Genomic DNA, 22,950 nt, shown 5'->3' with positions numbered 1-22,950 from the left:
AGTATCTAGTATCATATAGTATGCTTTTTTCTTTTCAATATTTAAAAATGATGAAGTATGTACTTTACCATCAAAAGTTAACTTTACTCGTTAATTCACCCATAAAATTACAGAAAGGGATCTCAAAAATTATAAAAAAAGACTCAAAAATTACTCATAAGTAACATATAAAAAATTAATACAAATAAAATCTTTTAAACTATATATAAATGTCAAGATATTGAGTAATTAATGAATCAAAATTACTGGCAACAATAACAATAAATAACTAAAAAAATATTATATTTTCTTCTACAACTTAAAGAACTTAATTGATATCAATTTTATTATATGGTACTTTTTTGTTATTTTTTGATCTTTTTCTATAATTTTTGAATTTTTTAATAATTTTTTGGGTTAACTAACAATTAAAGCTAATTCTTTTTAACAAGAAGGTGCTTAGTGCACCCATTTTCAATGTGGAAAAGAAAAATTGTGCCATGTATAAGTTTAGAATTATAGGTGGGAATATGGGCGGGTTCGGCCCTTAAGGACCTAGGCCCTTGAGTCCGTTTATCTATTTTTAGTCTCTTTTTTAAAGCTCGGCCTTTATGTAAAGGGCTCAGGGCCGAGCCCGAAAGTCTTGTTAAAAAAATAAAAAAAATTAAAATAAAATTAAATATTATAAATTAATTAAAATATTTTGAAATTTAAAAAATTAAAATCCACACAATATTTTAAAAATTAAACAACATATTTAGAAATCTAAACAACACACATTCATCAATCAAAACCCAAATCTTCTTCATCTTCATCATCTATAAATAAAATATTAGATCTCTTGAATATAAGTGTAGTTGTTGAAAAATGAAGATGGAGATGAAAATTCAATGTCAATTACTTTTATAAATTCTTCTTCATCATTTACAATAAATGTTAACCAAATTGTGTCATTATCAATCAAATATATGTATGTATGTATGTATGTATAAAATAATCAGGCTTATCAGGGCTTGAAGGGCCTCCCGGGCCCGAGCTTTTTTTCATAGGGCTTATTAGGGTCAGGCCTTCAAGCCCGGTTCCTTTGAAAAAAAATAATTTTTAAAGTCCGAACATTTATTTAAACAGGGCCTATAAGCCCGGCCCTCCAGATCTAGCCCTTATTCCTGATTTTATTTAGAATGCCAAACTTTGGGCTTATATGTGGGGCCTCAAATTGGCTTAGGACCTTGGATATAGAAAGATTGTCTTAGAATTTAACTCAAGGGAAGCCATTGATGCTATCCAAAATGATACACCATTTGTTTGCCTATATGCTGACATCATTGTTGAAATTCATGCTCTTCTATCTCAAGAGTGGATGATGCATAGTTAACGTATTTTAAGAGATGCTAATAAAACTGTTGATTTTTTTGCCAAGATGGCACTATCTTGTATTTCTAGTCTTCGTCCTCTTCTTTCATCTCCTCCTGGTTTAAATATAATTCTGGTACAAGACACTAGTACCACTGCCTAATTGCTGTCCTTTTATAAAAAAAAAAAATACCAAACGTTTTTGAGCAAATCATTAAAGATTAAAATGCCCTTTAGTCCTTTATTAATAATTATAATATATAAACCATCACACTTTGCAATAATGGAAAGCATCGGATCTATTATTAAAGCTCGCAGCCCTCTTCACAACATTTTATTGAAAGTATCGTAATAATCTGAAGGTTCTTGAATGGAATTCTCCGATAATAACTTATGATGATCCATATGTAAGCTTGAAACGCTCCGTAAAGTAGTCTGCACTGCGGATTGGCGGGAATCTGCATTATTAAACCATAAATTTTAAAAAAATAAATAAAAATAAGTTGCGTAAAATTAATAAATGAAAAAATGTCAAAATACATTGATTTTTTAGGCAAGATAATCATAAAATCCCTTCAAATTATATAAATAATAATTTAATTCTTTGAAATGCCATAATATCAATGAAATTTTTAGAGACCTCTTTATCAATAATTTTTTTAGAAAAAAAGATCATTTTACTTTTACTGAAAATAACAAAATTCAATCATAACTTTTATTTAAAGAATTACAACTTTTGTTATATAAATCGTAAGAATTGAACAATAAATTATAATTTATCAAATGTAATTTTTTTATTGAAAAACAAGCTCCAATCACAATGTTTGTTTAAAAAATAATAATTTATATTATGTAAATCACAAGAGTTGAACAAAAAATTATAATTTGTTAAGTATAATTTCTATTATTAAAAAATAAGTTCTTAAAAAAACAAATTCCATTCACAACTTTTGTTTAAAGAATAATAACTTTTCTTCAAAAAAATTACAATAATTGAACAAGAAATTATAATTTATCAGTGAGGGTAAAATGATCTTTTTTTAAAAAAAGTTATTGACAAAGAGGTCTAGAGAGACTTTATTGATATTATGACATTTCAAATAATTAAATTATTATTTACATAATTCAAAAAAATTTTATTATCATTTTCTCATTTTTTACCATTAATCTATTAGTCACTAATTATGGCCCCAAAATAAGAAGCATTAGAATGTAAACCTAGGATCACGTTCCTTTGATTATCCGCGAAAAAAAAAAAAATCTAAACCAAGATCAAGCCCAGCAATTTAGACAGATGCCATTTATACATCAGAATCAAACGCACTTCTCACTTTAAGAAAAAGTATAAATATGTTATTTATGGTATGTGTTTGAATTTTTTGCATCCATACTCTTAAAATTTTGAACCATGTGCCTTGCAGTTTTAGGGAAAATATAATAATAGGCAGCTCAGAAAAATTAGTTAGTGGTAGTAAAATTTGTAACTAAGATAAAAATTAATATTTTTTGATAAATTAATTTTAATTTTTTATTAAATTATATTAAATGTAAGATTTATTAAAATTAAACACCTCAAAAGAACTGTGGCTTAAATATAAAATTACAACAACATAAAAATTATATCTATTAGGATCCTATTTATTATTTTAATTAATAAGACTTACTTAACTCTTTTGTATTGTACATCAATTTTTTGTGATAAAAGTTTGATTTAAACAATCAAAAAGATTATTTTTTAAATTGTTGCTCCATTCTTTCTAAAACGTGTCATTTAAGGTTATAACATATAGTAAGTAAAATTTTGGTCAAATAAATAATTTTTTTAGGGAATAAATAAATTTGTACGGGGACACATGAATTTTTTTTTCCTCTTTAGAGAGGGCAGGGGCAATTGAAATCTATGAATGAGGAAACATGAAATATTTAAAGTCATCACATGTAATTTTTTTCTTGGCTTATGGGGTTCCCCACTACCTTACATGAGTCTTGCCTTAATAACAAGTTCTTGTACTTTGATTGTATTTTTTTTAATATTTATAATTTTATTATGTCATTTTCAATCTTTTTAATTAGTTTAATCAGTTTTGCGATGTTAACCTCTATAATTTAAAAAATGTGCATAAAGGTTATGAACTAACACCAATATAATTAATTTTTCTAATGTGTATTTAATTCTTTTAACTCTTCGTATGATTAATCTTAACTTCATTTCCCACATTCTATTCAAGTCAAATATAAAACGAAAACTTTTTCCCAACCTTTTTATTATTAATCATATAAGATGAATTTATTTTCTCTCTCTCACACGTACATGTATATACCAACATGTTTTTATCATGTTGGCAAAGTGATTAATAGAGTGCCAGCTCTAGTTTTTAGGGTAAAGGAGGAAATTGATTTCTGAATTATATATCCAGGAGTTTCTATGACCAAAATTCATTTTTAGTACAATATTATTTTTTAATTTTTAAAATTAATATAATTTAACTCTTATTGTTAACAAAAAATTAACTTTGATTATTAATTAATTAGAAAATATAGAAAATGATATCAAAATTTACAAAAGGTAACCAATAAAATTTTATTAGATAAACATAACTTTTAATCCTTGTACTTTATTTGCATTTTGTTTTTGATGCTTATACTTTTTTTCAGTATTTTAAGGCTCTATATTTTTATTTTTTATTATTTTGGGTGCTTTCTAGATCCTTATACTTTACTCATAAAAGGGCTGAAAATAATAAAAAATAAAAATATAGGGGCTTAAAACACTAAAAAAAAAGTATAAAAACTAAAAAAAATACACAAGTAAAGTACAGTGATTAAAATTTATATTTACCCAAATTTTATTGTTCATTTTCTTTATTTTTTTGGATCCTTGTTGTATTTTTGGATCCTTTAATTTTTTGGTCCTTTTCTATAATTTTCTAATTAATTAACTGTTAAAATTAATTTTTATTAATGATAAAGGTTAGATTATATCATTTTTAAAAAATTGAAGGGAAACATTTTACCAACAATATGTGTAGGGCCACAGGTGTTCCTAAATCTATAATTTAGGGGCCAATTCACCATTTAACCTTAACATTTGTTTGTATTTTTAAAACTACAAGGATTAACATCACAGATAAGTCAAATTAAAGGGACTGTAAACATTGTAACCAAACTATAAGAATAAAAAAAAAAAAAACAATCCAAGTGCATGGACCTACTATTATATTTTTCACCCATACCTTTGAGTTTAAAATTTTGCATCCCTTGACCAAAGTAAGCTCTTGGCTTGGCAATTGGTCCAAACTTAGGAGTTTCACTAATGAAAGATGATAATTGTGGGCTTGATCGTTGATTTGGATGAAAAAAAAAAAATCATAGAGGAGCGAAAATTGCAAAAAATAGTTTTTTTTTCATTTTTCATAGTTTTCTCTCTTAATTTTTTTAGTTGAAGGAGATATATGTATATTTTAGCTTAGTAATCAATAATAAAAACACAAGCTAACAAATTATTTCACGAAGAATTATTTAAGATATGGAAGCTTTTTGTTTAAGATTAAAAATAAATAAGTTTTAGATAATTTAAAAAAAATGTCCCAAATATTTTAATTTCATTATTACAGAAACAAATAAATTTTATACCTGGGCGGAGATGATTCGCTGCAGCAACTTTTAAGGCATTCCACAACAGTGTCCGGGTTTGGGTCTAAAAAGAAAACCACCTGTACAATAACAATTACAATATCTTAAGCAAAAATATAATTTATTTAGCATATTTACTCATTAGCCCAATCATGATAATTAAGGCCCCGTTTCGTTTTTGTATTCATATCTATTTTTAAAAGCTGTTTTGTAATATAAGTTTTAAAATTGATTTTCAAAATAAAACAAAAAAATCTATTTAGTTATGTTAATTTAAATATAATTTTAGGATTAAAAAATAAGTTGATAGTGACAGTTTCAAATAATTAATAGTGGTGGTTTATGATAGAACTTGTCAAACTAACTATACTTTTCAATAATTAAATTTAGTATGTTTTAAAATAAAAAAAATAAAATGAAAATAATTTTAAGATATTTTTATTTTTTTGTTTTTAAAAACAAAAAATGAGAACAGTTGTAAAAATAATTAAATCCAAAATACTTACCTAAATGAGTTTTTACTTTAAAAAAAATGAAACCAAATTGATCCAAAATCAGAAGGGTTACTCAATTTGTTTAGAAATTAGAATACTCACACTATATGACATCAGAGGAATTTCTTATTCCATATTTTAGAGAGTACTCCCTCATTTAAAAAATGTAAGTCATTTTTTGAAGAGTTGGATGTTCAAAAATATAAGACATTTTTAATCTTTTGAAGTGTAATCATTGTCCTTTTTTTAAAAGTGTCCCTATTGATAATGACTTTATATTTATTATAGAGTGTTTCATAGAGATAAATGTGAAAAGATAAGGTTAGTTAGAAAATAGATAACTATTTTATTAGGAAATGAGATTTAATAAAAAAATGTGTTACATTTTTAAACAAAAGGAGTATACATTAATCTAAAGGAAATGATATTAAAGGATCAAAAATATGCAGCCCTAAAAACAAGAATTTGTAAGTGAAATTTGTTACTTTATAAATGAAAAACTTGTTAAATTTTGGAAGTAATGATATGTTTGAGAAGTTTTTTTCTTTACAAATTATTGAATTTCACTTGCAAATCATGGCATAAAAGTATCAAATTTCTAGACCAATTTATTAAAAGATTTTTTATCCTTATTTTGAATTTCTAAATATTTTGATCTTTATTTAAATTTAATTCAATTTTTGATCCTTTAATGTCATTTATCCTTGACCTAAAGCTTTGTTAAAAGGATCTCACCAATCTTTGATATAATGAAAAAAACATCATCCTGCTCTAAAATTCTTCATTGAGTTATTGAGTTTTTTTTATGTGGATGATGGACATGCTAAATGTCTTGGTCAAAACTCTGAGTAGGGCCCACATGGCTGACTCCCATAACTTAAGGGAATAACATGCGCTATTTAAGAGTTGAAAAATATTTTGGTTGGGTAAAGTACTTTGGTACAACCCATTTTTATATGAATTAAAAAAATTTTAACCTGATTTAATTTTCATAAGCTCGTAAATCAAATGGGCAATCTATCAATTTATTTATTTATTTTGTATGAATTTATAAAATAAATTATACCTAAATAATAAAGTTTAATATGATATTTCATATAATTGAAAAAATTCATATCATAAACATATGACGTTGATCTATTTTATCACTATTCATTTCAAATCTATTTGTCTTATAGATTGTGATACCAAAACTCTCTCAATCATTTATTTTTTTAATATTTTACAAATAATATGAGTTAAATAGGTTAACTTTAACCTATTAAAGTTTTTGATTCATGGTTATTTGGTTTGAGGCAAAAAAAAAAATATTTTTATTTGAATCAGCTTTTTTCTAACTCAACCCGACTCATGGCAAGTTGGCAACCCCATATTGCCCACCTTTAGAAACATATAATCCATCATTCAAGAAAGATAATAAGATCAACAATGACAAAATAAAGCAAACGAGGAAGTATAGTTGCAATTAAGTGGCTTACAGAATAGCGTTCTCTTCCTGTTGGCACAACTCTGTGCAGTGTTGACCTGCAAAAGAATAATGAAGCTAGTTGAGATTGAGAGTGGCTTGTGTGTGTGTTTCTACAAAAGACTTTAATTTGATTTGTTACTAAATGAGCTTTTTTCAATCCAAAGACGTTTGATTAACAGCTTCTATACTATGTGTTATGTGATATGACATGATGATGAATTACCTGTACACACAATTTGTCCACCTCTCCGTCATGTCTCCAATGTTCACTATGATGGCCCTGCGAATTCAAACCGGATTAGTATAAGCCTATTGATTTTATATTTTGTAAATATTGATTATTTCTAGAGATTATATAATTTATTTCATTTATTTGAATATATTAAGTGCTTCCAATTAACCTACATCTCAAGACCAGTATTATTACTTCAGATTTTTGAGTGATGGTTAGGTTTATATTTTGTTAAAGGTTGAAAATATTTTCTATCAAAATATATACCCCTCCGTTTAGTATTTTAAAGCATTTTTTTTTTTTACAAAAATCATGTTAATAAATACAAGGTATTTTGGGTGGTGTAATTAATAAGTTTTTCTAATTGAGACATCTTATTAAATAAAGATAAATATGAAAGAAGTATGTAATTTTAAAGATAATTAATTAATTTATTGAAGATATAATTCAGTTAAAAATATCATATAATATTGAACGGAGAAAATATGTAGTTAATTTATTGAGTTTTGCATTGATTTTCAATCCAGTAACTTTATATATAATCATAAAATTATTATACCACAAGTTTAATACGTAATTAAACTTGAAATACATGAATTCTTATCTCACAAAATCCAAATTCTATTATTTATTTATTAGCCCATGTACTCACCCCTCTATGTGAGGCACATCCTCCCAGACCTGAGGCTGCTGGGACCTCTCTTTGCAAATCTGTAAGTATGGAATGTTACATTAATTAATCAATCAATTAATTAAGCCTTAGAATAAGTGATCATTAACTTGTAAAGAAATTATAGGTTAATATTAAAATTAAGGAATTAATTATTAATTAAGAAACTAGAATGGACCTGAAGCCCTGGGACCCCATCAGTCATGAGGAGAGCTATCATGCCATAATCTGAATGTGCAAAGGCACCATATGTTTCTTCATCATCTTCCACTTCACCTAACATAGTTGGTGAACATATAACACACAGCTTATATCATTGAAGTTAATAACAACCCAGCAAACATAAATATCACCACTACAATAAAAAACATTTTACAGCAGGTAAAATTCACCTTTTTACACTGGTTTCTAAGATAGAGAACATATTCATTTGCTAGATAGTTCAAGTCGTTAAGAACAATAAATATGTAGATTGAGGAATATGGTTGAGATCATTAGGCCACTTGTGTAAACTTTAAACCCAGTTTTTTGGGATCGGACTTTAAAAATTGATGAATCTTTGCATGATAGGGCTTTTGAGTCCTGCTTGTGAAAGACAGACTCAAACTATTTGTCTAAGTTTATATTTATTTTAAACCTAAAAATTTGAGGTATTTTAACTTAAATTTAAACTTGAGAATATGTGATTGTATTTTAAAATTAGGATTGACATTACTTATTTTGGATTTTAAAATATTACAGATTATATTTTAGATAATGAATATGTAATGTTATAATGTCATACTTGATTTGAAAAAACTTTAAAAAATAAAAAAGGGACTTCAAAACCAACCCTAAACCCACTCAACAAAGGCTGGACATTAAAAGATAATCAATTTTCTTTGGATTTCCCAAAGAATCGATTATTTTGGCTAAAATCTTGGTTTGGGGAAAAAATACCCAAACACCCCCATTTCTTCATAATCAATTATTTTGGCTATAATCACGTTTTACTTGAAGCCGGCTGCACTTGCTTGTCAATTTCAATTTTTACATTTACCAGCATTTATTGGTTGTCAAAATGTTGACTTGCCAACTATACCCCTCTCAAATGCCCCTCCCTCATATCCTCTCTCTATTCTCATGGTGTTTCTTGTGTGCTCCTATACCCCACTGCTCCCCCATCCGTCTCCCCTTACCAAATATATATATTTTACACACAAATTAAGTTATTAATATTACCTTAAAATATAATTTAAATTTCTAATTAATTAGTATATAATTATATAAATATCAAATGGATCACTATTATATTGGTTAATAAGATATATAATTTAAATAATATATTTTACTTCTTAAATAAAATTTAATAAATTTAATAATATTAGATACAAATTTATTAATAATTTAATTTTAAAAAGCAATGTCTTATATAATAATTTGCACAGCTAAATTAATTTTGACTAAATTATTTAAATATGTTTAATTCTATTAAAATTAATTTTAAAAAAATAGTATTAAAAAAGATTGCGTTATAATATAATCAATTATAATTAAAATAAATTATACATAATTAATTATACATAATTAATTATACCTAATTAAAATTTAAATGAGTTCAAGCAAGCCAAGCCCATATAAGCCAGCCCGCACGTTGTCCGGGTCTATAACTTATTGAAGTAAAGAACACGACCTTGCCGTTGTGTTGTGCTACAAACGAACCTGGATAGCGCAAAAGGCGAAGAAAAGCTTCTGGGTTGTTAGTGCTTAAGGCTCCAATCTTCTCGAAGAAATCATCGTCAAGGTTCAGAGACATGGCCAATAAAGATAGTGTCTCTTTTGCAGCAGTACTATATATACGGCAGAGAACAAATTAAATTAATTTGAATTATATATGAACGTTATGATAAGAAGAGAAATTAAAAAAAACACAAGAAAATTGGTATTCAATTTGCATGATCAATAACATAACAAAACTCACAAGACTTTCCAATATAGTGATTCCATTGTGGGTCTCCACTTTGTAAGTGCCTCTGGGGGATCCAATTCGAAGACCATGTGTTATTGGCGTAACAAAAAGCACATAAACAAAATGGTATAATAATATAATTTGCGTACCATTTGAAGGCCATTGATTCAGATTCACTGTTGCAGGATCTCCTAAGGGACCAATGTAGAAGCTCTCTTTTGAATCACCTGTTCATGGCACAGTTGAAAGTGTCACTTAAGATTAAAACTCTTAAACCCTACCAGAGGCACATTTGTTTTAGTTTATTTTATGAAAAAATTACTTATTTTTTTTAAAACTATTTTGTGAGCTTTTATTATATTTGTCTAAAATTTTAAAAATAATCAAAATCTGAAAAAAGTAGAATTTTGATTATTTTAAGAAGCTATTTAAATAACTTATAAAAATAATTTAATGCGGTAGATAAAAGAAAGTATTTTAAAAAGGTAAAATACACAAAGATATCATAAAATTTTAAAATAATATAATAATTAATCATTTTTATAAAAAAAATAAAAGAAGATATCATAAAAATTTAAAATAACTATAATTATTTTTTTTATTATTGTAACCAAACATAAAATAATGTTAATCTTTTATAAATCTCTACAAAATAAATCTTTTTTTATAAAATCTCTAAAATATCCAATAATTACTTATTTTTCAATCTTAAACAAACAGGTCTTAGAATTGCTTGAGATTAACACCAAAATGAGAAAGGACAAAAAAAAGAGGAAAACTTACAGACAAATCTCATATAAAAAATTATTTACAAATAAGTCCTAGAAAAATTTTCTAAGATATTGTAAAATTTCAAAGTCCTTGAGTGTTATCTATGACAAGTGAAAAAAAAAAATTAAAAGATATTTTTATCTTTTAACTATTCGCTTAAAAGCACATGGTATCCTAAATTTTTATATAGTGCAATTTTGCCTTTTAGTATTTGAAAATGGTATATTCTTGCTGTTAAAAAGGTTAACTTCGACTGTTAGTTAACTAAAAAATTACAAAGAGTAACCTAAAAAGTATACAAAAGGACCCATAAAATTAAAAATAAATACCACATGAGAAAATTAATATCAGTTAAGTCTCTAAAACAATTATTGGTCAAAATTGTATTTTGGCCTTTTATGTGAATAAGAAATAACATTTGTATCTTGTTATTTATATGTAATCTAAGGGACTTAATTAATATTAATTTTCATAGGATATTTATGTATAATTTTTTGGATCTTTTTTGTAATTTTTAAAGTTATTTTCTGCAATTTTTAAGTCAACTATTAATCAAAATTAATTTTTTTAATAGCAAAGTGTTTAATGCATCATTTTGAAATGTTGAAGTGTGAAATTGCAACACATGAGAGTTTAAGATGACAGAAGCTCCTAAGCAAATAATTGAGGAACAAAAATATCCTTTAACCTAAGGAAAAAAAAAAGAGATAAAAGAAATTGGCCCTTGACAAAGTTTGTGATTTACAAATCAATTTTCTAGATGGAAAATGATAATTGAAGACCTGAAAGAACATTAGTATAAAATAAGGACCTTCACATTGTAATCAAAGTTTAAGATATAAATTTTGAAGTTTTATTTATAAAATATCATCTATATTTTTAAGAGTCCTTATTTATCATTCTCCCTTCAACTTTTTACCAACAACTTAATTAACAAATTTCCGATTCTTGGAAGAAGAAACTTAATTTCTTAAAAAGATTTTTAAGTAGTAAACATTAATAAATTAATAAATAAAGTTATTATTAACAAGTATTTGGTCTATCCAAAGTCCTTGTTAGATATTAATTCTTTCAAGAGTTTTTCATTAATATTCTCCACTTTTAAATTTACAAATAAATAACTTAGTATTCATCTTTTGCACTTGTCATATACATGACATTAATGCTATGTTTAAATACATATGAATTTGAATTTAAATTTGAGTGAAATTCCCTAATTGGATACTTAAAAATTTATAGAAGATTTAAATTTTATTTTAATTCATTCATAATTTAAAATTCTATCTAAACATTTATTATTTCAAATCTTCATATGCACATTTGAAACACTATTTAATAGCAATAACATTTGTTATGTAAATTACTTAAATAAAAGAATTTTAGATACATGAATTTAAAATGTAAGGTTTTAAATCCAAATCTACCTATTCAAATACTACCTAAAGTACTTTTATCGCATGTATTAGCAAATTTGGTGGATTATAAATAAATCCCCTGTTAGGGATCTATTTGTAATTTTCAAAAAAAAGAAAAAGGTTACCTCTATAGGGTGAAGTAGGATCAAGTTTCTCAACATAGAGGGGATTGTAACCTCTGTGGTCCTTGCGAGGATATTTCATTTTGTCTTCCATAGGAAGTGAGAAGAATTTTCTACTTTCCTCAAAAACTCTCTGAAGCAACTCTTTCTCCACCCCATGGTTCACTAGATAGAAGAATCCGTGCTCAGTGCATGCCTGCAATATTATTATAACTCAGTTTCAACATTTGAGTTTGATTGTGATCCACTTCCTTGGTGTCAATTTTTAAAACATATAAATATATGTTTTACTCCCATTTATATATATTTTCAATTATGTGGACCAAATTAGCTATATATGCTCCCTCCAATAATTAACTCCTCAAAATAAATTAAAGTGGTGTTTGGGTGTATGAATTTAAATTTTACATTTTTCATTTAAAATCAATGTATTTTAAATTATTTGTTGGGATAAAAATCCACACAATTAAAAAAGAAAATGTTGTCCTACTTGGTGACTTGTCCACATATTTACCATGTTGAAAGAGAAATGTTGATATTTAAAATAATAGTATATATATTAGATATTTGAAATTCTAAAGGAATTGTAATAAAAAAATTGCTTGGATTTAGACAAATCCAAATTCATAAAATTTTATGCATTTAATTAAAGGATTTGGTTCAAATTTAAATTTAAATCCCCACGAATTAAAAAAATTGCTTTGATTTGATCAAATTCAAATCACCAGTAATTGAAACATAATTTTAAAAATTGAGTTACCTAATTATTTGTAAAAAATTATGAATACCTTTATTTTCTTAAAATATCCCTCTCTTAAAATATTGCTACATATTTAAGGATTAACATTCGAAATCCTAACCACTTGTTTAAATGACGATAGCTTCTATTACTTGTACCAACTTAAAATTGTATGTAAAATTTAACTTTTCAATACAATAACCTAACTATAAAGGTATAATTTAAAAAAATACATCAAATGAGATAGATAAAGAAGATTGAGATATATTTTTTTTGGTAAATTGAGTTCTTATATTCAGAAAAAAAATTAAAATGGAGTAAAAATTACTCCTATAGACTACAATATTATAAGTTATTATTAATTAATTTATGTTTTTATAAAAAATTGGTTAAAATATTAATTTTTTAATAATTTTCATATCTTTTCAATTATGTCCTTGAATAGAATAAATATAGTATTTGATTTAATCAAAATACCTTTTATAATGAAATAAAGGTATGATTGAAAAATATATAAAATTTATTTAATGTTTTATATTTTAAATCAAATGAAAGTTTTTAGAAAATATGATGCATTCTGATTAGCAAAAAGTATGGAGATAAGTTTTTTTTTTTTTTTTGGAGGGAAAAAGAAAAGAAGAAAGTTGAGAAAGGAAGAACCTGGCGGATCAAGTTGGCGGTGGAAGAGCGATCAGGTGAGGACAGATCTATGATAGGAAGACTCAACGTTGCCGACCGCATCTTCTTCTTCCTTTCCTGGCTTCTGCTTATTCCTCTAATAATGCCCACTTTCAATTCCGCTCCCAAGTCCAACATTCTTATATATACACTCTAAAAATAAACAATACGAAACAAAAAAAAAAGTTTGTATATTATCTTTAATTATACAAAAGAGTAAAATAAGAACAATCGTGATCCTCATCTTCAATATAAAAATGGGGAAAATCAGAATCCAGATTTTCTTTGCCTCCTATCCACATTTTAAATAATAACCAATGTTTTCATAATTGAACTGCACATTGAATTGAAAAGGACAATAATTCACGATTCGTATGATCCAACTGAGTTAGACTAATAGGCGAACCAGAAATATAAAAATTAAATAAAAATAATATTAATATATATATATAAAATAAATATAAGAAAAAATATTTAGTAGGTTAATAAAATGACATAACATGATTATAAATTAATAATATTATAAATTATAATTTTATAATTTGTCAAATATATGTGAATTTTGGTTAAATTAAATATAAGTAAACTCAAAAGTATATGTATTTGCATTTATAATTATCAACATTTTTATAAAAAAAATGGTCTCAATTTATATTTTATACATGTGAAATGTTTAAAAATAAAGTTAATTTTTAGCAAGATCTAATTTTTTTTATTTTTCTTTGAAATTGTTTAGGCTTTTTTTTTAATATTATGTTTCAAATCATCCAATTTTATGAAAATTGCTCCAGTTTTCAGTTCAACTATTGTTTCTAACTCAATAATAACTTAACTCTGATCTAATCTAACTCAATCATAAAAATAATTATTTGGTCTAAATTGATTAACAATCGACAATCTAATATATATATAAAGCCAACAAATATTGTTTGAGTGTCTGAAAAGACAACCCATTTACATTTATATGACGTCTTGTGGTGAAGATATTTGCATTAAAAAAAAAAAAGGATCTTCATACTTTTGCAAGTAGGTTTGGGTATTGAATTGCATATTATTATTAGGTGGCATCAGAAAACAATAGAATGTGAAAACCATGGAACCATACTTTCAAGAGGACTGCACCATTTCAAACTTTGTATTATATTTTATTTAATTATATAATATTTCTTTTGTTTCATTATCCACTCTTCAAATCTTTTCAATCTCACACGTTACATTAATGCTTACTCCTTTGAGCTTCATATACAATAAACTTCTAAAAGAGTTTTGTTAGTCTTAATTATAAGAAAATGATACTCTATCTATTTAATGTGTATTTAGTAAATTCTTAATTCTGCCTCTTATTTAAAGATTCATAAACATTTAGTGATTAATAACTTTAGTTTAGATATTAACAACATAACTAATCATAATTTCAGTAAAATTATGCCATAACAATTATGCTTCCTATATTAATAATTTTACATTTGTTATTAACAATTCATGTTTAGGTTTTAATAATTACGCTACAATTTCACAACAAAAAATTATATATGTCACCATTTCATGATACTCTTTTGTCGTTTATCTATTTATGATTATTCATTATTTTTTCAAATATTTAATATAAGCAAAGTTGAAAAGCTATTAAATTTTTCAAAAGAATTGATGAGTTGTGAGAGGATCTATGTTTTTATTTTTTGAAAGTTTGTTTGATCTACCTGTGTTGTTTTTGGTTTAGTTAGCATGCCATGGATGAACTTAAATGCAAAAGGGGGAGCTTTTTTCTTTGATTTTTGTCTCAGAATGTTATCTAATTGGTATTATTTATGCAAGAGAAGACTTGCATGTCATCTTCAACCTCTGAGTTTAGGAACGCAAATGATTTCTTACAGCTCTCACACGCATTGGATGAGTTTGTTTGATCAAACATGGCATGATTCAAAGTTGTTCATGTAATATACAATCTCATCTAAGTATCTTTGGTTTACCCGAAAGGGTGGAGAATATGTATATGAGTTTCTTAGAGAATATGCGTGTAATATGCATTATAAGCATTTTTGTTGGAACTCCTTGGAGTTTGTCGTGATGGAGAGTTCAAGTGGCACTATGAGAATGTCTCTTATATACAATGAGAATTCAATACCTCTTTTATTGCAATACTATATTTCATAATTATTTGTTATATCTTTCACATATTTCAAATATACACTTTTATTCTGTTATATATACATGATGATGAACTTTAGTCAACATATTTCCCTTTTCAAAATATTAACAATGATATTGCACCTTACATAGGTAGCCGTATATGGTAGTTGTATTGAATTTTAGGCAAATGTGAGATTATTGCATTGTGCATTTCGGTGATGTTTGCCATTATAAGTATTCGGAGGAGGAATACATACCTGTAGTGTAGTGTCGAATGGTATGCCATAATGCAGGAACTTAATTACAAGGTCGGACTCAATTCTTCAACTCACAACAAATACACAGATGAAAGAGAAGTTTTGAGCAAGAGAGAATATAAGAGTCAGTCACTTGAAAAGATTCACACTAAAAAAGAAAAATACACTTAGTAATCTCGAACCCTGAACTTACCCTCATGTATGCGTTGGTTTCGAACATGGGAGGTTACTCAAAAAAATCGTTCCTTCCAATCTAACAAATTGAACAATGGGGATATTTAATTACAAAGACCCAAGAAATATTATGCTTAAGAATCCAAACTCTTTTATATTCACAATAAAGTCCTATGGGCTTATTTATTAGGCCAATCCACCAAGTCTAGATAACCTAACACCCATAAACAACTTGAACCAACAATGCTACTTTCAAAATTAATAAGCTTTAAGGCTATTATGTTTCTTACTTGGTGGCAAGGTGTAGGCATTGTGATATTGTGTGCATTTGGAGTACTTTTGAAGGAGGGGAAAGTACAACATGGATTGCAGGATTTCTTAATTTTGCATGTATAGAGGTTGGGTCCCTCCTTATGCTATGATCTAGACTTTGATCAGCTCATCTTTTTCGAGCTACTTTGATTATATTCTCTAAAATAAATAGAAAACTTTTAATGCGCAGACTTTTACATGTATTTGTATAAAATGCCCAAGTGAAAAAAGAAAGTTTAAATGCTTCAAAGATAAATTAACAAATATTAAAAGCTTCAGGATGTAGCATAAGATCAAAACGATCATAGCATAAAAGTTAGCTAAATCAAATTGAAGTGACATTGTTTTTTCAAGATTTGATCTTCATTTTGTTTTTAAATAAAAACTTACTGTTTTTTCATATTGATGTTAACTGTAGACATTAGATTTTCATCTTGATTTCCATATTGATTTGGATATTTACTTATAAAAAAAAGATTGGAGGCTTCAAGCTGTAGCATGTGATTAAAGTGATGCCTAATCATTAATGTCGAGTAGCTCACGTGACCTTCATTCATTGCATTTATGTGTTTTTATGATGCATTTGGCATCTCTAGATAGCTTTATTTATAATAGTTAAGTCTTGACAATTTACATATTTAATTCTCTAATCACTTTTATTTTCCTTGAATATTTAATTTGTGTGTACAATCTTATCATAAAGCACAAGTAAATTATGTTCCCAACCTGTTGATGAGCCCGACTAATTTTAATTATTTTATTTTATTTCAATTTAAGTCAATTTTAACTGTGCCATTATTAAAGGGGTTCAGTCACTGCATTTCCCCTAAAGATTCTCTCTCTTTGGTTATTTGATTTACACACGCGCATAATCTCATCATGCATTGAAAAATAAATTATGCTCCCCACGGATGGTAATTTGGGCAAAGTCAAACAAATTGGATCCAAATAAGCGTATGGAAATTTATATAAAAAAATATATTGACCGACTACTACAAATTGAAATTGGTAATTCAAGCAAAATTTAATGAGCCAGTTCAAATAAATTCAAAAAGTTTAGGAATAGGATTGAGAATTTGGAAAATTCACTCTAACATGCTTTTAAAAATACTCCTAAATGAAGTTTTAATATTCTAATAATTGTTTGTTTTGAATATTTCTTAAAATATTAAGGAAAATAAATACAAAAGGTTACTTCATATACTTTTATTTTTATTCTTTTAATTCAATGCTTGCTCTCATTTTAATAAGGATAGGGGAGAAAAAAAAAGTTCATTGTAGTTTTATGTTACTTCAAAAATCATAATTTTTTAAGACAAAAATCGAATTTGGCTCATAAAAAGAAAAAATAAATTAAATTAAATTAATTTGCAAATGAAACTATATATAAATATTTTTTTGTGAATGATTTACATTATTTTAATTCTAAAATAAGTATATTTATTAGAGATAAAGGTAAAAACTTAATAAATTTAAAAAACAAAGTTGATGGAGTTTAAGTTTTCTTTGATTCCAATAAAATAGTTTAGAAGTAATTTATAATTTATAAATATAATTAAAGCGAGTAATTAAATTACTTGATACTTAATTTAAAAATAAGTAGTATAGGGTAATTTAGAGTGTCCTTGCAGTAAATGCATTATTAACATTTATTATGTGATACCACTGCACTGATATAGATGCATACCTAAAGAATAATATTCTTCAAGATAACATTAGTACGATCCAAATTCTAACTCAAATAATCTTAAAAAATTTTAGGGTTATGCTTAGGAAATTTGATATTTTTTCACTCAACTGAAAACAAAAAATGGCCAAGATATACAACACAAATTAAATATTAATTAAATTATTAAAAATTAATTTATTTTGTACTTAGAAATTACATGTATATTTGAGTACAATGTTATAGATATTTTCTTAAGAAGATTCAAATTGTTATATTTCTATTATTTTTAATATGTAAAAATCTTAAAATAATCTTGAAAAAGTTTTCAATCTTGATTTGAAAATTGGAAGACCCATATTTTTTTCTTAAAAAATTAGGACAACATAAGATTTTGCTTGGGATGGGATGGGATAGGACATTCCAACATCAAAAGAATGTGCTTGCTCTTGCTTAATGATAATGTATAAACTTCAATATCCCATGTGACATTAAATTAAAAGATATGGATGGCATGAATTATGAAGCATACAGAAAATGGTCAATTTAGTTGATAAAAAAACATGTTGATTTGTGAAATAGAGTTAAAAAAATTATATGCATTGCAAAATAAATTAAAAACATCTTTCCACTATGTCTTCAAATTTAACCATAATCATTTTTTATGAGATTTTCCTATCCTATATGATCCCAAATAGGAGGAATGAGATACAAGATACAAAATCAATCCTTCTCCTTTATCACGATTAGACATTGGATAAGGTTGTTATAATTTCATCCCATGATCACTTCTACCATCCACACCACTATTTATATCAAGTAGGTAGTGCACTTAATGTTAGACACTAATTTAAAAGGAAAAAAATAACTATAACATCCTCAATTTCAAATCAAGTTAATTAAGCTCAAATAGACTAATTAAGTGTATTAGTGAGCTGTGTGGCCAGAAAGGCCTAACAGGCATGTTTAGTCTCAATTTCAGTTCTAAACACGGGTTCAAAAGAGAATCAGGTCACCTAAAAATGGAAGAGGAAGAATTCTTGATGAAAGTGATTATGTGCCACGCACCACAGCTTGTGGATGAGCCACCATGGCGCGTGTGTAACAACATGCCTGGGAAAGGCTCTTTGTGCCATGCGCCGCGGTGCATTATGCGTCTGCCACTACGATGGTCAGATTTCTATTGTATTAAGTCATGAAAATAAAGCAAAAGAGAAGAGAAAACAAAGGGAACTGAGAAAGAGACAAAAGAGCTGAGCTAGGGCTTGAAGATATTGACTTATAGGAGTAATTTAGAGCTCATAAACACCAAAGGTAAGCTTCCTTACTTAAATCTTTTTCTCTTCTATTTTCTTGATGGTAGAAGTTAGGGTTTAATTGATAATGGTAATTTTCGGTTCATAAAGGCTATGGGTCCAAACCTATTGACTTAAATAGAGTTAATGGGAATAGATTAAGCTAAGTAAAATTGATATTTATGGTTTTATGATGATTGGTAGTTGGAGAATATTAAATGTTCGAAATTCTCACAATATGGTGGTTGGGAACAATGTGGTTTCATTAATAATCATTTAAGAGCTCAATGTTACTAATGAAGGTCAAAGGAAGCTAAGAATCCTTATGAGTACTTTTATATGAGTCAAAAATAAATCTTGAGCATTAAGAAATGTTGAAGTGTTAGTAAAAATAGCTCAAATATGGATATTGATGTTTTACATGGTAAATGGTTACAACTACTTTTGACACCATCCAAGCTTCTTGGAAGCTTTAGGAGTGAGAAATTAAAAGGTGAAACCTTTGACCTCTCAAAGGTTTAAGGTAACTGAAAAAATTTTATCTTATGCTTTTATGTGTTTATTAGTTTATGAATTTATGATTGATCATGGAAATTTGTAAATTAGAATCAAATGCAAGTGTGGTTTGATTTATTAGAAAATCCACTAGATTGATTTCATGAGTTTTATGCCTTGTGATGCGAAATTCTTTGAAAACAATATCGGTGGATTCTTGTATTATGAAATGGGAATTCAACAACTTTGTGATTGAGAAGTAACATGAATCTTTATTTATGAAAAATTTAATGATATTTAAAATAGTAGAATTCAATGATTTTGTAAGTGTGAGGTGCAATGATTGTGAAATTGAAGTTCAATGATTTATTTAGTTTGAAGTTCCATGAAAATGTATTTAAGAAGTTTAATGATTTGTGAAATGATCAAGTTCAATAAAATCGATTATATGAAGTTCTATTAATTGTATAAAATGTGAATTATTGCGTAATTATGTATTGGATGATCTTGAGAGGTAGGAGTTTATCTAGAAAAAGGAGTAGATGATAAAATCCACGTGGTAAGGCCCCATCCGTGTGATAGTTTTCCTGGATTGATTATATCTATATTGTCTCACTTATTCAATGAGAAACTGTCCCACTAATTCAATAAGAGACTCGAATCTAGCTAATTATCCACTGTTTCGATGAGGAAGCTAGTCCAGAGTGTATGAAACCCTATAGTATGAAAAATGAGAGAAATTGTGTTCCATAAGTGAGTTGGGTGTGCCTTGGTCGGGTAATTCCCTCACAAGTGTTTAGACTAGGAAAGTCATGGAATATAGAGTATCCCATTGTATTATAGCTCATGATTTCATATCAGAGAAATAAAGAGAATATAAGGGGGGTGTGGTTTTACATATAGTGAGTAAGGACATATGATTGTTTGTATTCTGATCCTAATGAGAATATTCATGAATTGAGTAATAATTACTCCTGATTATGTGTGATTGCATTCTATGACAAACTTTATGGGATGTAAAGATTGTTGAAAAGTTTTATTTTCCAAGTATGTACTATTATGCTTAGAAATGTGAACATAGATTCTCAAATATTTTACATGGTTTAAAGTATTGATATTATTTATCACTTACATTTTAAACTAATTGACATGTATTAGTATGGGTTATTCGGACATTAGTTACTGAGTGTTTATACTCACCTCACTATCTTCAATATTACAGGGAATAGCTTAAGAGGTGTGAATAAAGGAAAACACCCAAAGGCTTAGGACTGCGATTCTATTATAGTAGGCCTCTTTATTTTGAGTATCTATATGTGTATGACAATTTTAATTTTTAAATTAGAAATTCTCATTTGATCCTTACTTGCATTATGTGAATTGTAAGTTGTAAGTGTATTTTAGGCCGTAGGGAGTGAGTTGATGATATATGTTATTTGTGATAAAGCCAAAATACTAATGCAAGTAAGAGTAGAGCATATTATGAGATGATTATGGAGTACTTGATGCAAATTATGGTAAACTCTTCCTAGTATGTTTTTGAGATTAAGGAGTTGAGTGGTGAAAATTTAATCTGCGAGTATTTCATGTGATATGGTGCATTATACGAGTTAGTCTTAATAATTTTCATGTGGTCAAATTGGTGTCAATGGCTATTGGCTTTTGGTAAATAGTTTGGACACTTGGTTGTGTGAAAATTATTGAAAAAGTGTAAGTTTTGAAAAGTGTGTCCAATTTTTGATTTAAAAAGAATTTAAATTTGAAACCAATGCTATTAGTTAGAGCTTGAAAAGAGCTTTCTGTAAACACTTAATTCACATTAATCGAAAGTCAGATGAAAATTTAGGGCATGTCAGAAGTTGCCCCTAATGTTGTCAAATTGACAGCAAAATTTGTGCAATTGCACCACAGCGCATAGTACCACAAGTTGCGGTGCATGTCACAAAGGCGAATACGCCGCGGTGCATGTTCGGCGAACCATGGTGCACGCCTCAAAAATTTTCTTGTTTCAATTCTTAAATAAATGCACTCACATATATAATGATCCCATACTTTCGCATATTTGTGAACTTTGATTTGTCTAATTATAAGACTTTGAAAATTATTTTAGTTTTGTAAACTTGGGATCCCCATTTTGCTAATTATTATAATCTCATTTCCTGAATACTTGAGATTTGGTTTCAATTATGAGATTAGAATAAGAGGAATATTACAATAACCATGTGAGATTCATTTTAATATGTTTATATGATGTGCTGTAAATAGATTAGATGATATAGTAAATAACAATTGACAAGTTTTTTCAATGGTTATCTGTTTGGGCCAAATTTAAGCATTGTCAAACCTAATTAAAGATAACTATTGCATAGACATTTTTTACATTCACACAAACTCAAACTTAAGATCTCGTGTTTAAGCGATTATATAACCTATTTCACTAATATTTTATCTTTTATTTAATATTAATTTGTATAAAAATAAATGATATGCACAAGTGTATTGCTAGTTATTAAGATAAAGTTATTTTCATAAATTGTGAAACGGATAAAATTTACTTATACTTAAAGACAGAGATGGTACATTTTAAAAATGATGGTACATTTATTGCAGACTTCTTAAATTATTTTTCATAATTTTATCATTCATAGTCATAAGAAATAATTTAACGAAAGCTTGATTAACATAATTAATGAAAAGTATTATAATTAAATTTTTTTATTTTCAAATACAGTTAATATAATTAATCAATTTTTTAAATTGTTATATAATTTTTTCCTACAAATAAAAACGAAGGGAGTATGAGGCACTATGAAAAAAATTAATAGCATTAAATTCTTATATTCAATAAATGCCAATATTAATTATGCTGTAGAGAAAGATAATATAGAAAATAAATTAAAACCTAAATGTAATTAATATAGATATAGATTAATTTTAATTGAAAGATGTTTTTGGAAAGGAGTCATTTTTTTAACAGTTTTAATAATACAAATTACTTTTAATTAACTTTATTAATTCGGCTGAAATTGTTAAAAATGTCTTCTACGATGTTGGCACTTGGTAGGAGGCTGGGTGCTAGTATTTGATATTTCTGTGCAAACCTGTTTTTTCTAAGCACA

The 22,950-nt window shown here is 26.7% G+C and overlaps 1 protein-coding gene across 1 annotated transcript; it reads right to left on the bottom strand.

Moving 5' to 3' along the window:
- Nucleotides 1-1,546: 1,546 nt before the first annotated feature.
- LOC129312050 (2-oxoglutarate-Fe(II) type oxidoreductase hxnY-like) lies at nt 1,547-13,610 on the bottom strand. Its single transcript, XM_054954612.1, has 11 exons — nt 13,485-13,610; nt 12,089-12,281; nt 9,927-10,004; nt 9,790-9,841; nt 9,531-9,658; nt 8,008-8,105; nt 7,812-7,870; nt 7,151-7,207; nt 6,938-6,983; nt 4,966-5,045; nt 1,547-1,790 (listed from the first exon to the last, which is right to left on the bottom strand). The coding sequence occupies exons 1-11, from the start codon at nt 13,563-13,565 to the stop codon at nt 1,724-1,726; spliced, it is 939 nt and encodes a 312-aa protein (XP_054810587.1). The 5' UTR covers nt 13,566-13,610; the 3' UTR covers nt 1,547-1,723.
- Between the last annotated feature and the right edge of the window lie 9,340 nt (nt 13,611-22,950).

This window comes from Prosopis cineraria, unplaced genomic scaffold (assembly GCF_029017545.1).
Source record: "Prosopis cineraria cultivar Desert tree isolate PC_DT_omini unplaced genomic scaffold, ASM2901754v1 PC5, whole genome shotgun sequence".
NCBI lineage: Eukaryota > Viridiplantae > Streptophyta > Magnoliopsida > Fabales > Fabaceae > Prosopis > Prosopis cineraria.
This window is presented reverse-complemented; position numbering and strand designations above follow the sequence as displayed.

Bases quoted from the DNA above. Each gene is read 5' to 3' on its own strand.
- LOC129312050 (XM_054954612.1), bottom strand. From the start codon at position 13,565: ATGCGGTCGGCAACGTTGAGTCTTCCTATCATAGATCTGTCCTCACCT. The intron at 9,659-9,789 runs GTGAGTTTTGTT...CCGTATATATAG, and splicing joins TCACTATATTGGAAAGTCTT to TACTGCTGCAAAAGAGACAC. The intron at 7,871-8,007 runs GTCCATTCTAGT...CCATACTTACAG, and splicing joins ATGGGGTCCCAGGGCTTCAG to ATTTGCAAAGAGAGGTCCCA.